General features: G+C 38.1%; 1 protein-coding gene across 4 annotated transcripts in view; it reads left to right on the forward strand.

The window, feature by feature from the left end:
* GRIN3A (glutamate ionotropic receptor NMDA type subunit 3A) overlaps positions 1-17,475 on the forward strand; it is a 155,201-nt gene that overhangs the window by 29,828 nt on the left and 107,898 nt on the right. For all 4 annotated transcript variants that reach the window (XM_030829877.2, XM_060300679.1, XM_060300681.1 and 1 more), the window contains exon 2: positions 15,637-16,241. In XM_030829877.2, coding sequence (XP_030685737.1) covers positions 15,637-16,241 — 605 coding nt within the window. The remainder of the gene's footprint in view (positions 1-15,636; positions 16,242-17,475) is intronic.

Below are 17,475 nucleotides of genomic sequence, written 5' to 3' on the forward strand. Positions count from 1 at the left end.
GAATGAGACTTACTGATGGATTAATAAGGGATATGAAGACTTGTTAGTTTTTGGTCGGAGCAGTCAGTGTGGATGATGGTACTTGGGGAGGGCTTTCAAGAAAGTGGATTTGGCAGGGATGGAGTGGGGGTAAGAGGAAAGAACACGATGAATCTCTTTGGACTTGTTAGGTTTCAGATGCCTAACAGGAATCCAAAAAGAGGTATCAAGAAGGCAGTCAAATACACAAGGCCCAGGTTAGAGAATAAAGGGTATACGTGGTACTTAAATTTAGTAGGCTGTAGCGCAGATGAGAAAACAGGAGGCAAGGACAGAGCCAGGGGCATCAAATTTAGAAAAATGATAGACTGATAAACTGGTGAGGTAAGAAGAAAACAAGGCCCATCTATGGAACTGAGAAGCCTAGAAGATGAAGTGTCTCAAGAGGGAGTGAAAAACTGTGTTGTATGGTATTTAGAGGTGAGTCACCTATACAATGAAAATCATCCTTTCACTTCAGTAGTATCTGGTCATTGTCTGCTTCAATAAAAGTTGTGGTGGTGAATTCAAAAGCCTGATCAGGTGAGAAAAATGAAAAATGAGGAATAAGTAATTTTAAGTGTTGATACATCTTCAGACTTGTGCTGCAGAAAAGGAGTAATAGCTAGAATAGTAGCTGGAGTAGGAAAGTGGATGATATTGAGGATATTTGTAAGCTTATGGGAGATCCCAGGGGAGAGAGAGAAACTGCTGAAGCGAATTCCAGAACAAGGTCATTAGGGAGGTAAGAAAGAAGAAAGAAAAAATTACCCATCATTTCTCTAATTGAAAATTGCCAGGACTTCCCTGGTGGTGCAGTGGTTGAGAATCCGCCTGCCAATGCAGGGGACATGGGTTCGAGCCCTGGTCTGGGAAGATCCCACATGCCGCGGAGAAACTAAGCCTGTGAGCCACAACTACTGAGCCTGCACTCTAATGCCCGCGAGCCACAAATACTGAAGCCCGTGTGCCACAACTACTGAAGCCCACGTGCCTAGAGCCTGTGCTCTGCAGCAAGAGAAGCCACCACAACGAGAAGCCCGCACACTACAACGAAGAGTAGCTCCCGCTTGCCGCAACTAGAGGAAGCCTGTGCGCAGCAACGAAGACCCCACACAGCCAAAAATAAATTAAAAAAAAAAAAAAGAAAATTGCCAGACACTACAGGTACCAGTTCTGGACCCACCTTACTTCAGCTTATAACAATCTGCACTTTATCTTCTTGAGGAAGAGTAAGCATCTTCATACTTCCACCATCTACAGTAAGTGGCAAAGTAGACTAACGCAGGGCGAGGAGAGGGGAGAGTTCATACTGTAGTTCAGGTGTCCATGTTCCCCTCTCCCATCCTCCAAGCCAAGTTGTGTCTCTGAACTCAAGTAGAAGCTTAATTACTTTCTCTTTTATGCAAACTCCAAGATACTTTGTTATTCGTAGTAATAATAGGTGTGTTATTTTAAGGTTTAAAATACTGATAAGACTTCTGTCATCTTCCTTTGTCCTCTTCTTTCCCTTAACATAGCTTTTATTTATTGTCATTTCCAGTTACTTTGTTAGAATCCCACTGTAGGTTGGTCACAGAGATTTCAAAGTCATTTCTCCAGTTCTATAATGGTACCTCAGTCTAGATAACAGGTAACTGAAAGGTTGCCTCAGTATTGATACTTTTGTATATCGAATCATGTATTAAATGCATCACTGTTGAGCATTTAAACAAATTCAATTATGAATAATTTATAAAGCACAATAAATATTTCTCCACAACCGTCTTTAGAGTAAAGAAAATGACTGACACACACTGAGTTTGAGCATATCATGATTCACTTGTATTTCTAAACAGTGCCTGGGGCGAATATGCATTTGAGCAATTCTGTCAATCCTCTTGGCATTCAGATGCCACTTTTCTGATTGACATCAGAGAAGATTTGTGTCATCTGGAAGGATAGGATTTTATGGGAAAGCAGATAATAATCATTCTTGGCTCTAGAGAGACACCATATTAGTCAAACAGGAAGGAAAATGACATAAAAAATAGACACATCTCAGCTAAAGGTCAGACTTCTCCTCTAAATCTAAACTTACATATCACCGTTTATTCATTCAACCAACACTTCTCTGTGAGTCTCTTATTTTCTAGGCAATGTAACTCAGGATTTCACTATATGAGGGAACATCTCTAGTCCTCAAATATTCCAGGGAAGGAGAGAGATGAGTAAACTAATGATTATGCCATGTAATAAATGAGAGGCAAATGTACAAAATATGGTGGGGCTGCAGATAAAAGACAGACAAGTAATACAACTTGAGGGTGAAGCAAGTAACAATGTTTAACCAGGGAAAAGAAACCTGAGCACAGCCTTGAAAGATGACTAGGAGTTAGTGATGCAAAAAGAGAGGTAAAGAGTGTTCTGGGCAGAGAAAATGATCCATGGATGTAGAGGCAAGAGAGCTGGGAATTCCAAGGTTTTTGAAGTGGCTTCCAAGATCAAAGGAAACTAAGATATATTTAGACAATTGAATAAACAGTACCACCCCTGTTGTGCTTCAAAGGAGATAAGGATGACGGCTAGAAAACAGAGATGTAACAGTCAGCTCTGATGGATCTTGCATAATCTGGAAAGGGAGGCAAGAAATAAGATATCAGGACTCTCCAGGATCACCCAGGACACAGGCAGAGGGAGAGAGAAAATCATCAACATTGTGAATTTAGCACTTTGAGATGCTGGACTGGGTTACAAAGGCTGGGTTATCAATTCTCTTTTATTCTGGAAACAGTAAAGACCTCTCAAGGTCCCTGATCTCTTTGTGGGTCTATGTTCCCTGGACTGACTTAGAAAACACAATGATGATCTTTGGTGGTTCTTCTCATTTTAAAGCCTAAAGGCCTTTGGTGTGATATGCAAGAGTTTAAAAAAAATAAAAATGCCAATAGAGGCTAAATAATGCTAACAGAATGAATATATATGGACAGTAAGTAATTCCAGAAAGAGATCATTCCAGAGTTCATATAGTAAGTTGGATGGAAACCCAGAAAATCCATTTTATTTGATTTAATTCTTTTTAGCACTAGATACGTTAGCGATTAATGTTTCCCTTTCAAGACATGATGTGATTGTATATGTTTGTCACAGTGGAGAAGAAAAATTAGTGAATTCATAAATCAGTACACTCTTTATACCTCTTTTATAAAAAGCAATTATTTGTGGTTTAAGGACTGCAGAGAGATATTAGAGTGTGCAAGTTTGGGCTGAGCCTGAATCTTTCCTTTAAAATAAAATTAAACACAAGTAGATATATTCATAAATATTAAAAATTTAGTCATATTCACAAAAGACTGTAAGGAAGACAGACCACCTCAATTAAACAAATTATCAACTTTCAAAATAGAATGAGAAAGACCTTTAACTCACTCTTGCACCTTAATACATGGCATTCTGTAAACTGTACAGGAGTTTGAATTAAGTGAGCTTTAAGGTCCCTTATAAACCAAATGATAAAATCATAAGTGCACTAAGTAGCTTTTGGTGGACCTTCAAACAATATTTCTGCCTTATCTGATTATCACTAGGCTTGAATGGATACAGGCAATGATGTGACAAGTGAGTTCACAACAGGGCCAGATGCAATCCAAATCTTAAGTTTGAAAATTAACCAAACAGTTCATTTTTCATTTCATAATAAGTGACAATGCTCACATAGACCATCCTGAATGAAGATAGGTCTGTTCATTCAGGATTCATCATTCTGGACCTGAAGTCACCAGAACTGCTTATAGAGGCTTTAAGAGTTTGAAGGCTCTAATTCTACTTTCTCTAATTCATGAGAAAGTACTGCCTCTGTGACCAGAGACTTTGAAACTAAATTCAATATTTCTAATGCCTTCTTATGTTGAACCAGAATTTGAAAGGTACAAAGAATTAACTATGCTAATGTGTGCCTATTAATGCAAGTGAAATAAAATGTATTGCAGCAAAGCTTAATCATAATGAATAGATCACAAGTTTTGAAATAAGGTGGCAAGATGGAAATTTACTTAGATACTATTTAAGGTCATGCTAATACTATTTCTAGTATTAAACTGGTCAGTGTCAGGTAGCAAGCAATGAATGTGAGTCCATCTAATTTTTCAAAATTTTCAAATGAAATAAGAAGCCATTATGCGACTAAATTGATTTTATAGATTTTATGATATTATAAAAATTAATCTGGAATGCTAAACCAGAATATACGAAAGCCATGTTACATCACAATTAGTTGAACCATGGTTTAAATGTACAAAACATGTACTTGTATCAATTAAAAAATGGCTTACAGAATCGAGAAAAAAGTTTATGTCAACTGTGGTGTCAGTTAATAGAAATAATCAACATTTAGCTGACTTTTCATTCTTAGTATAATAAAGCAAATTAGTATGTGACATAAGCCATCTCTTAATAATAGTTTCAAGCTGCATTGACATAAAATAATCAAATCTCCATAGGAAATTTAACTTGCATGCTAGACAGTTTATCTGGTGCACATTTCAACAGTTCCCATTATAAGAAAATATGCTGCAGTTTGTCACTGAGAGAGTGTCTATAACAATAGTTTGAATACTTCAATAAATTTTAATTATCTTATAAATCATCTGCCCTGCTGATATCTGTAAATGTGGAGGTTCGTTCAAATACTACTTAATTTGACGAAAACCTGAGCATGGAAATAGGAACTAAAATCAGTCTTGAACCAACATCTTTATTCCAAAAGTTGTTGAGTGTAACAAATAATGTTATCCTCTGTAATATGAAGACGAAAAAGTTGGCATAGAATTTGAAAATTATATCTAACTTGAACATTCTAGTCTAGAAATGCCTCCTTTACCTCTATCCAGCTTATTGATCCTGCCAACCCCCTACTGTCCAGAAAACAGACATGCAAATGCATCATGTCCCCTATTGTAACAGTGCTTTCTACTTCATAAATCACTTTCACATGCATATCATCATGTGGTCTCCACAGTGTCCTGAGGTAGTTGGTTCACTATTATTATTCTCTTGTCACAGTTAAAGAAGTGGAAGTCAAGTTCCCCAGAACAGTCCTGATATCAAATCCAGTCCACAGTCTCCTTAATATTTGCTTATAAAATGGTCTTGATGTATTTTACTCTTATTTGAGACAAAATAGTGACATGAGAGTTATACTCTTTCTAGCTCAAAGTATATTAAAAAGAGGCTGCAAGGAGTTGATGAAAGTTGGCAAACTGACAAAACAAAAGGGGATAGTAGGTAACCCTACGCCGTGGCAGGAAAGAGAAAAAATATACTTTCGAGAGAGGCTCAAGAGCTCCAGCATTTCCATAAGCTCAGCTTAGTTCAGTCAACATGGAAAGCAGTTCAGTCAACATGGAAACTAAGTCAACTTAGTTCAGTCAACATGGAAAGCAGCTGGCTCCATGGCCCCTGAGCACATCATGGTCCCGCAGTCAGGCACAGTGTCTGGTGCTGACATCAGAATGCTCTGAGTCATGAGGGAAGGATCAATTGTTCCAGCCCAAGTAAGTGGGCTACTTTTGTTAACAACACCAATGATAATAATAAGGCTAACTTTTACCAGATACTTACTACATGTCGGGCATGTGAGGACACCTCCTTAATTGTCAGATCCTGCCTTCTTCTAGCCTCCTCCTCCCTTCCATGTCATCCATGACCTTCACCTGTAAACTTGGTCTTGCCCCAGTACCCAGGGCTTGTCTGAAATTCAGGAAATAAGGGTGTGAAGATATTTGCCTCATAATCTAAAACTGAAAAACCAAATCACCATTCCTTTTAGTCTGGCTCAAACTTTGGGCCCTATTTCTTGTCACTGGTCTGCTGCTTTCTGTCTAAATTAATCCTCAGTTTGTGTCTTGATGCTGATAATAGTATCCTCTAGACTTTAAAGTCCATAAAAGAAAAGACAACTTTGGCCTTATTTGCTACTGTAGTCCCAGTCAGTACCCAATGACTGGCACAAAACAGATACTCAACTATTCATTAAATAAGCTGAATGTATCACCAGTCTAGCCCTTATACTTCAGTTCTCTTAGTATAATATTCCTAACCTCATCAGCAACGGCATCATTATTATAAGCTACCACTTACTGTTTACTGTGTGCTGATGCTTTATGTATATTATGTTATTTAATACTCACAAACTTTGCAAGGTAGGTGGTATCATTTTCATTGCACAGAAAAGTAAAATGAAGCTCCACGAGGCTAAATGATTTTCACAAAGTCTATCACACAGAACTGGTAAATGGCAGAGCCACAATTCAAACAAAGATCTGAGTTACTCCAAAAAGAGCCAAAGTGTTCTCGCCTCTGGGCTCCCCTGGGAGTTGCAGTGACCTACTGAACCCCAAACCAAGGTTTTGGACCTTGCTGCCTGCTACTAGTCTTTCCTGATGTCAAAGGGCCACATTTTCAGTGACTCCCTGTCCCTGGTTCACCTTTTCCTACACTGGGCCATTTCGCCTGTACTGACTGCTCTCTTGAGCACCATATGACTACATATCTTCTGTAGCCACATCCTTTTAAACAAAGTCCTCCCTCTCCCCAAGTATACTGGTGACAGTTTTAAGCCCCAGAATTTGTACCTGGGCAGGGTATATCTTGTATGCCTGGGCTGAGAGGACAGAACTCAGAGAGTGAGTGGCAGCTAAAGGCTTTCAAGATTACCAAAGGTCAGGTGAGAGAAACAAAGTAAAACCATCCACAACAAAAAGTAGAAGTGGGTGGAACACAGATGAAAGAGTTGAGTATCGATAATTAGATGGATCTAGAATGGGAAAAAATACGTGATCGAAAGCCCAGCACAGGAAGCTTGAGTGATTGCCACAAGCTGACCTGCTATGCCCCTGACTTCTCTTTCTGGAAATTGGCCTAAGGTGAAAAAGGATTGAGTTGGTTCAAATAGTACCTACTGCATGCATGTGTCTGCTCATTCCTCTGCCTGAAGACATGCATCTCTGTACCCAAGGCCTGACATATAATAGCCTTTCAACCCTTGCTTTGTTGGATGAATCCATCAGCCAATTGTTGTTGAAGACAGTGTATCTGTACCAACACTTCCTCCTAAAACTGAGCCAGTCTACCGGTGTCTGCTCTATTTCCAGGAGGGAAGACTAGCTTTCCTCAAACTGCTGCAGTGAAACAGACCACACCCAGCATGATTGGCAGGATTATGCCAACTGTACCACGTATCCATAATCCTGCCTTCTGAAGCATTCATTGTATTCTACTACTCTCTTATATATTGCTTCATATATCACTCAAAAATCCTGAGGGATATATCCTAAGATCTTTGTTGACACTCCCATACATAACAGTCAAACACCATTGTAGATTATAGTTTCGTCCATGAAGTTCAGTAGAATCTAAATGAAAAACTTAAGTGACCTTCTCCAAACTTTCTTATTTTACCAAACACAAAACTCATGTCATTAATTATACCACTGGCTTTCTTTGTTAAATTGTCATTATTGAAGAAACACAAGTCTTGTTTCACAAGAGTTGCTACAAATGGGAGGATGAGGGAAGAAAATGGCTGAGAAGCCGTGTGCACGCTGAGCAGCAGGCTTGGCCTCCCTCACTGGCTCCCGTGTGCCAGCCGCACAGGGCATGTCATGCTAACCCATACCATGACACATCTTAAAAGGGACTTGATTCCATGGGCTTTTAGGATTACTTGCAAATAACTAGAGCTATAAATTTTAATCTACAAATGTCAAGACTCTAATGCACATTTTATTCTTACCAAGTGGAGGGAGCAGTATAGAGTACTGGCCCAAAGCACAGGCTTTCAAGTCTTACAAACTTGGATTTTGGACCCAGGCTCTATTTCTCAGTAGCTGTGCAACCTTGGGGAAATTGCTCACTCTTTCTGAGCCTCATTTTTGTCATCTGTTAAAGGAGGCTAATCATCGTAATCACCTCATGAGGTCATTGTGAGGATAAAATAAGACAATATGCAAAAAGCACTAGGGCCATTGGTAGGTATTAGCTTTTCATTTGTATTATTATTATTATTAGATTACAATTTCTGGGCAGGGACTATGCCTTATGTTTGCCTGAATCCCTAATGCAACCGCAAAAACAGTTAATTTATTTAAAAGCCTGGGCTTCTAAAGGAATAAGCTTTAATTTTCAGAAAGAAAAAGACTTCTATATAATATAGGTCAAATGAGCTGTGCGGTAATGAGAAACAGCAAACTTCCTGCAGCCTCCTTGGCTGAGGAGAAGCGAGAGCAGTGTAGGAAGTAGTTCTGAGCCCTTTGAACACCTTTAGCAATCAGCAGACTTAGGTATAGAAAGGAATTTCATCTGCATTAAAAGTAGTGGAAATATGCTCACTTTAACTTTCTGAGCTTTGACCTAGAAGTCAAAACTAAATGGGTTTGCTTCCCCAGGCAAGAGCTGAGAGAATTTCATCTTTTCTCCTCTCTTGAAGCAAACCCAACCTCATTACCTCTTTTCTTCTGTCAGGGAATATCTCAAAGTATCTGACAAGCTCGTTGCTGCAATGAATTCTGTTTTTGAAACTTTTACTGATCCCCAAAATAGCTGAATCTGTGCTCTTGGGAAGAACAAAGATTGATGGGGGATCTCCAGCAACTGGCGCCCAAAATTCCTTAACTCGTGATGTCACACTGGAGCTAGTTACCAAAGAAAGAAGTCTTTTGCTTTGGGGATTTTTTATGGAGGGTGGGGGGAGTGTGTGCTCTGCTGTGAATATGATGTCTTCCAAATAAATAGCAGCTCCCATCCTGAGATGGAGTTGCTCTTTTCCTGCTAAGGAGTTGGTATAATTGGTATTTGTAAAAGATATTTATTGCAGGGACCATTGGGTGAAAATAGAAAAGAGAAAGGAAAAAGAGCAAGAATAGCAAAGAAAAAAATTGTATTGCAATCACTTTAGCAGGCATGTCCAACACAATGACTTAACTCTAAGAAAACTGTAACAACTATTACTTACTGGGCCTTCACTCTGGGCCAGTTACTTTCCATGCATTATCACATTCTCACATTTAATTCTCTAAATGAACCTGTAAGGTAGGAGGTAGTATTTTCCTTGTTTTAGAGATGAGAAATTTATGACTCAGAGACACTGAGTGACTTGTTGAAAGCCACATGGCTTGTAAATGATGGAGCCAGAAGCTAAGGATAGGTTGCTAGGACTACTAAGTCCTAAGCACAATACTTAGTGTCCCACAAAAGGAGAGAAAAGCTCAGCTGACTGAAGACAGTGGTCCAGCCAGAAGGGACAGTTTAGGATTTGAGCAAGAACATTGAAGACACTGCAAAAGGGGAGGGTAAAGAATCAAGCAGAGGGGACTTCCCTGGTGGCACAGTGGTTAAGAACCCACCTGCCAATGCAGGGGACACGGGTTCGAGTGCTGGTCCGGGAAGATCCCACATGCCGCGGGCAACTAAGTCCCTGTGCCACAGCTACTGAGCCTGCACTCTAGTGCCCACAAGCCACAACTACTGAGCCTGCATGCTGCAACTACTGAAGCCTGTGCACCTAGAGCCTGTGCTCCGCAACAAGAGAAGCCACCGCAATAAAAAGCCTGCGCGCCGTAACGAAGAGTAGCCCCTGCTCACCGCAACTAGAGAAAGCCCGCGTGCAGCAACGAAGACCCAATGCAGCCAAGAATAAATAAATAAATAAATAAATAAATAAAATTTTAAAAAAAAGAATCAAGCAGAGGGAATGTAGAAGCAGGTAGTGGCTCCAATCATTTATCTGGGACTAGGAAGATTGTACCTAGTCAAAGAGGAATGGATGGTCAAAATGAAACTACATTTTTAGTTAAATGTGTATTTTTTAAAAAATCAGTATTTGTGTTTACCTATATATAGTTATTAATCATTTTTATACACATCCCTTACTTTTTCTAAAGTCCCAGTTAGAGAGTGCTTATACAGTGCAAATATGTGCATCCACCTACCCTACTAATCATAATTATTACACTTTTCCTGGGATACTCTTTCCCCTTTCCTAGTCTTGCTACACCTTATTAGTTTCATTTACAGTAATTTCCATAATTTATAATTATATTAAGTGATTGTCTACTTATCTGTAAATTGTCTATCTCTCACCCACTGTATAGACAACAGGAAATTTTTACAGAGAGTATGGCTCACAGTAGGAGCTTAAAATTAATTTTCTTGATTGAATGAATGCTCAGTCATGGGTTCTATTTCCTGATTGATTAGTAAATGTTCTTTACATTTTGTGACCATTAACTCTGTCAAATATGTTGCAAATATTCTTTTGTTTCTCATGTTTTTATTTTTCTGTTTGCTTATGAGAGGTGTTTAATGCTGGAAATAAAGCATATTGTAATATTTAGTTTAATGTATTTCTCTTTATCATTGTGATTTCTGACACATTTACCTATATGCTCTAACTTTTAATGATTTGACATTGTACTTTTAACTCTTAAATGGCCTGGAATTTATTTTTAATATATGGTAGAACTAGGACTTTAAATGATATGTATTTTCCCAAATAATCTATTTTCTCAACTCTTAACTTCATATGTTTCTTCTATATTCCTTTATAATTTTCAGTGTATAGTATTCAATATATTAATATAGTATATTAAATCAATGTACTTCTTAATGTGCATTAACATCTGTTCTATTTATTTACCTGTTAATCCTTTTGTTAATACTTACCTGTTTTAATTATTATGGTTATATAAAAATTGCATTTTCTGTTGTGTTCTAATATCTCGTAAGGCACAGCCCCTCTATCTTTTTATTTTTCCACATTTTCTTACCCTTCTCGCCTGGTTTTTGTTTCTGTGGAATTTTAATCTTTTACTAGTTGTAAATCCACTGTGCTCCATAACAGCTAAAGCAATCTTCCCTTACACAATTGAATACATCTCTGACACTTCTGCAATTCTCTGACACTGGCAACTGCACTGCTGTCTTGGCAACTCCTCTCTCCTTCCAGCTCTGCACTTGACTTGTTGAGATTTCATTCCATGAGTGCATTTCAACATGGCCATTTCCCATCCACACTTCTGGCCCATACTTTTGGGAATGTCAGCCCCCAAATAATGTAGAAGCAGATTATGATGGGAATAAAACCCTAAAACTCAGTGGAGAGTGGAGTGGAGAGGCGTGTTATCTTGCTTCGAAATAAAGACTCAATTCAAAGTATCAGAAAATTACATTAGAAAATTCCTTAAGTTAGCGAAAACATAGAAGCAACCTAAGTGTCCATCAAAAGATGAGTGGATAAAGCAGATGTGTGATACACAAACACACACACACACACACACACACACACACACACACACACACACAATGGAATATTACTCAGCCATAAAAAAGGATGAAATCTTGCCACTTGTGACAACATGGTTGGGTCTAGAGGGTATTACGCTAAGTGAAGTAAGTCAGACAGAGAAAGACAAGTACCATATGGTTTCACTTATATGTGGAATCTAAAAAACAAAACGAATCAACAAACAAAAACAAAGCAGAAACAGACATAGATAAAGAGAACAAACTGGTGGTTGCCAGAGGTTGGGGTGGAGGTTGGATGAAATAGGTGAAAGAGACTAAGAGATACAAACTACCAGTTATAAAATAAATAACTTATGAGGAAGTATTAGGCAGCTTAAGGAATATAGTATTCAATAATACTGTAATAATTTTGAATGGTGACAGATGGTTACCAGACTTATTATGGTGATCATTTCATAATATATTTGAATGTCAAATCACTGTTGCACACCTGAAATTGACATAATGTTGTACATTAACTATACTTCAGTTTTTAAAAATTACCTATTTAATTTGGCATATATGATTTTGTGTATATAACTGTGTACAATAACATGTATTTATTACAATACATAATACCTATATATAATAGTCATAGGTAATAAAGAATACACTCACTTAGGATAATTAGAATTATCAGTACTACTTCATTTTTCTCTCCCCCTACCTCCTCCTGAGCCTGTATATTTTAATTTATATAAATTGAATGCACTTATGAAGCAGTTTTTACTGTCAGCATGGTTGAGAGAGGCTTCCTAACTCAAGTTGTTTTGTTATTGGATCTCTGATTTAGGAGATAAACAATGTAGAAAAATTTTTTTTAATTATACCTTCCTTCAGGCCATGGGTTGTTCTTCTGCAAGCAGCAAACTATCTCTCAGACATAGATTTTGATTCTCAGTTTCATTTGATAGCTCTTGTTTAATTTTTGTCCCAGATTTTGATGAAAGTTTTACTATTAGGCTTGAATTTTTTGTTTTAAGTTTTCATATCTGTGTGTGTGTGTGTCATGCACACACACGTACACGCACCTTTCCCTTGATTATTATATGGAGAGAAATTAGGAGATTTTGCTTCTGAGGCTGCCAGATAAATACAATATCACTAGATGTTTCTAAACTATTATTTAATAAATATTTATTTGAAGAATTGTGTTCCTTAAATTCGTGTAAGGATTAACTTCCACATCTAGACTTTCTTACTAGAATTGTTTGTAGGGATGAGTGTGATTATACAGATCACATAATCCACGGGGAGGGGCTTTCATTTTACTCCTCTGTCACTCTCTCATGCCAAATGCATTTGTCTCTCTGGTGCTGAATGCTCAATGTGATTAGCTAATTTTACTTCCCTATTTAGCAAGAGGAGAACATTTTCATCTCTGCCTCCATTAGAACATGATCCTCACATACTGATTTAATGAATCTCTCTGTAGGAAGTGGATAGATGGGACTTTGTCCCCACTGGGGGCAAAATATTGGGTCGTGCAGCTCTGCTGGAAATGGTTTTCTTCTCAGTCTTTCAGTGACAAGATTATGATCATAGCCCAGGATGGACAAAAGAAAATTCCAGTTGATAAATACTATCTCTGGTTAACTAATAACTGTGTTAGAAGAGATGATTGAGATATGGTCCTTATCCTAAAGGAGCTTCCAGTCTAGTGTGGGAGATAAGCACTTAACCAAATAACTAACTTACGGTAGGAAGGGTGCTGTAATAAAGGGATGAACAAAATGACACCCTGACACAGACATGAGACGATTAATTCTGCTTGGGCAACAGTCAGAGGGGCAGTCAAACAAAAACCCAGTTCACCATTGCAGGAAATCAAAAGGGCAAAAATACTGCGAGGAAAAAAGCTCAGCAGCAGAAACAGTAGTAAGTGGAACGTAAGCTAATTTCTGGAAATCTGCATGCAAGAGTTGAGTTCTGAAGGATGAATATGAATATAGGCAAGTACATTCACAGGTGGAGAATTCAGCGTATCAAATTTGTGTAGATGAGAACATGCTCACTCTGACACAAGAAAAATAATTTGTCTACTATGACCTGTCTTGGGGTACATGTTTGGAGTGTTACAGGTGAAGTTTGAAATTTGTCCTATGGGTGATTCAGAGGTTATGGTGCAGAAGAATGATATGGTCATATTTATGTTTTAGAAAGAAAACTGGCAACAGAATAGGGAACTGAGGCCAAGAAAACAGTTGGGAATAATTTGTTCCTGCCAGCTAAATGTATAGCTTGCCTTCCATTGCTCACTGATTCTGGAAGAGGGTTAAGGCACAGGAGGATGTAAAAAGGAAGGAAAGGAAGAAAGTTAAAAGAGGAGGAAAGAAAGAACTCTCTGGAGCAATTTATATTCATCAGTAGTAAGAGTGAGGAAATGAAGCTTCTGGTCCTTTATCTTATATGGCATCCCAAGCCTAGAAACAGGAACTACCTACCTCCTGGTTTTTTGACACCTTTCTCTTTTTGCTTCTTACATCTGACCTTGTCACTAAATTTTAATTTTAAAAAAACCTTTTTTTAAATCACTCTTCCTATCATTATCAACACTGGCTTCCAGTTTAAACCCTTAGCACCTTATCGAAATCCTAGAAGGCTTGTTTTCCCTCTTCCTTTTGAATGCTACCAATAGATGATCCTCCAAAAGCTCTGGTTTTATCATTACAAGTCCTGCTCAAAAGCTTAATTTAGAAGGACAAAAGTCAAGTTATCAAAATAAATTTTAAGACTCCCTCTTCCTTACCATTATGATTACTCTCATTTACTGCCTTTGGTAATAGTTTTTCGCCCATAAATTCCTTTGAAATCCTCACTCCTTATTCTACACATATCAGAATGCTTTTAACCCTTCAAAGAGTTCAAAGTTCAACTCAAACTCTATTTCTTGTTATACACTTTTTGGTAGATAAAGGAAGGCCACACTTCTTTCCTTTTGTACAAGGGCATGAAATTTTACTGCGAAAGCCCTCCTCATGTTATTGACTTGAATGTTTGGCAAGTTCTCAAAAATAGTTCAATAGTCTAATAGCTCCAAAATGGGACCATATTTAGTCAATTTGGACTGTGTCTATTGTACACTACCTTGTGTAAAGCATTGTGCTAACCATCCTCAGGATGTCAGTGTTAAAGGATAAATATGTCAAATGTCTACTCTCAGAACAATTAACAGATTCATTCATTAGAGGACTATTTCCACTTCATCTATATAATTAATAGTTTGTGATTTTTTCAAATAAGATACTTTTCTTTCATTGAGTTGGTGAGCTCTATAAGTAGATGAAATGGTGGTGGAAGTTACATATATGTGTTTAAATGGCACACATTTCACCCTTCACAGCAAGAATCCAGTCTCAGTAGATACAGAAATGCAATCAAACCTTCAATATTAGACTATGTATTTAATTTTTATAAGTATATTGTTAATTATTCCATATGTATTAGTGTATTTAGCCTGCTGTAACACAGACTGGGTAGCTTGTAAACAACAGAATTTCATTTCTCACAATTCTGGAGGCTAGAAGTTCGAAATCACGGTCCCAGCATGGTGGCAGACTGCCAGCTTCTCACTGTGTCCTCATATTGTGGAAGGGGTAAGGGAATTCTTTTGAGCCTCTTGGACATTAATCTCATTCATGAGGGTTCTGCCCTCATGACCTAATTACTTCCCAAAGGCCCCATCACCTCATACCATCACATTGGGGATTAGGATTTCAACATATGAATTTTGGGGAACATAAACATTCAAACATAGCACCACATATATTAAATGTGCCTTCCTCAGGGGCCAGAAGTTTGGGAAACTATGATGCATCCTTTTTCCACACCATCCTTAATACAAGCACCTGCACTGTTTTAAGATTTTTCTACTAGTAGTTTTAAAGGAAATCAAAAGTAATTTCTTTAAATTATTTCACCTGACAGGAAAATTGAACAAATGAGTTAAGAAGAGGGATAGTTAGAAATGGGATGCCTAAAGGAGACTGTCTGTAGGAAGTAGACAAGCCTGATAAAAATTTAAGACTAAATGTACAGTTGTGTCACCCCTGACATTTACACCGAGAATCATCTGCCCTCTGGTACTCTGAGCAAAAATTATAAGGAAATCAGTTGTAAGGAATCAATCCCATTAGACAGGAAACATAGCTTTCAAAATTATGGGAATTTTATCCCAGAGGCACTTGAATATCATAGGGAAAAATAAAAGATGAAGCCTCATAAGAAAGCAAAAGTACCCTATATTATAATCTTTGGCCATTACTTTCTAATTCTTCTTTTTCATATCTTTAAATACAGAATCCCCTTCACCTCCAACTGAGTTTAGAAAATTCATTAAGTTCTGATGCTGATGTCACTGTCTCAATCCTGACCATGAACAACTGGTACAATTTTAGCTTGTTGCTGTGCCAGGAAGACTGGAACATCACCGACTTCCTCGTCCTTACCCAGAATAATTCCAAGTTCCACCTGGGCTCTATCATCAACATCACCATCAACCTCTCCTCCACTGAGGACCTCTTGAGCTTCCTGCAGGTCCAGCTTGAGAGCGTTAAGAACAGTACGCCCACAATGGTGATGTTTGGCTGCGACATGGAAAGTATCCGGCGGATTTTCGAAATTACCACCCAGTTTGGGGTAGCAGTCCCTGAGCTTCATTGGGTGCTGGGGGATTCCCAGAATGTTGAGCAACTGAGGACAGAAGGTCTGCCCTTAGGGCTCATTGCTCATGGAAAAACAACACAGTCTGTCTTTGAGTACTATGTACAAGATGCCATGGAACTGGTTGCAAGAGCTGTAGCCACAGCCACCATGATCCAGCCAGAACTTGCTCTCATTCCCAGCACGATGAACTGCATGGATGTGGAAACTGCAAATCTCACTTCAGGACAATATTTATCAAGGTAGGATGCAAGACCTGGTTTACATCCCCAGTCATAGGACTGTGATAGGAAATAAAATCTCCCTATCTATCCCATTTGCAGAAAGCACATGGCATATAGTGGGGAATCTTCAGTCCCACTTTTAAATCCTGGCTTAGTCCCATACTAGCTATGTGTTCTTGGCAAGCTATTTAAAAACTCTGAGCCTCAGTTTTCTCATTAGTAAACTAAGATAATATTAAATAGCTTGATATATTATAATAAAGACACCACAAAATTCTATATGAAAAGTACCTAACACTGCTCAGCTCATAGTAGATGCACAACAAATGTTTCCATCCCTGCTCACTCTTTCCTATATCAAAAGACTTGGACAAATCTCTCTAAATCTATACAGAGAAAAAAATTAGTCACGCTAGAGATAGACTTTTCTCTCTACTCCCAGGCTATGATGAATAAGGCAGAATAGAGAAGTGACTAAAGACATAGACCCTGGAGCCAGACTCCCTATGCTTGAATTTTAGCTTTGCATGACTTGGTCAAGTGATTTAACTTCTCTGAGCCTTAGTTTCCTATGTCCTATACCCATTTATGTAAAAAGATATAACAGTAGATCCTACTATCCATGGAGGAGTTGTGATAGGTAGATGGTAGATGATAGGTAAGTAGATAGATAGATAGAACTAAGAGTTCCACAAGCGTAAAATGTATATATATATATATATATATATATATATATACTTTTTAAAATTAGCTACCTTTCTTTTCCAGTTCCTCAATCTGGTTCAGAATCTAGAATGAAAAAGCCTGTTTAAGTTAAAGAATAATTCATCCTATAGACATGGTTTTCATGATCCCTGGAAAAAGGAGAAATCCTTAAAGGATATTTTACAGGGGCCTAGATTTTTTTCCTGAAAAGGACCACCTATGGTCAGAGAGGCCAAATCAGAGAATTATTGCTATTTCAGAGATGAAGGCTTAGCTATAGTCTGGCCCCATTTTAGGAAGTCCTCTTCGAACAGGGACATCTGACTGTGTTGAGGAGCACAAGGTAACCTCATGGTGTCTTGCCTTTTAAAAGACATGAACGTTTGAGGAAAGATCAGAAAGTGCCAAGCATTTTACATTTAATTTCACATGTATGGGCTGAGCACCTACTATGCGCAAGGCAACATGCTAAATGCCATATATATGGCAGAGTTTAAGCACAGCCTACACACTCCTTAAAGAATGTTAATAAAATAAAATATCTCAA

This window comes from Globicephala melas, chromosome 6, assembly GCF_963455315.2.
Source record: "Globicephala melas chromosome 6, mGloMel1.2, whole genome shotgun sequence".
Lineage (NCBI taxonomy): Eukaryota > Metazoa > Chordata > Mammalia > Artiodactyla > Delphinidae > Globicephala > Globicephala melas.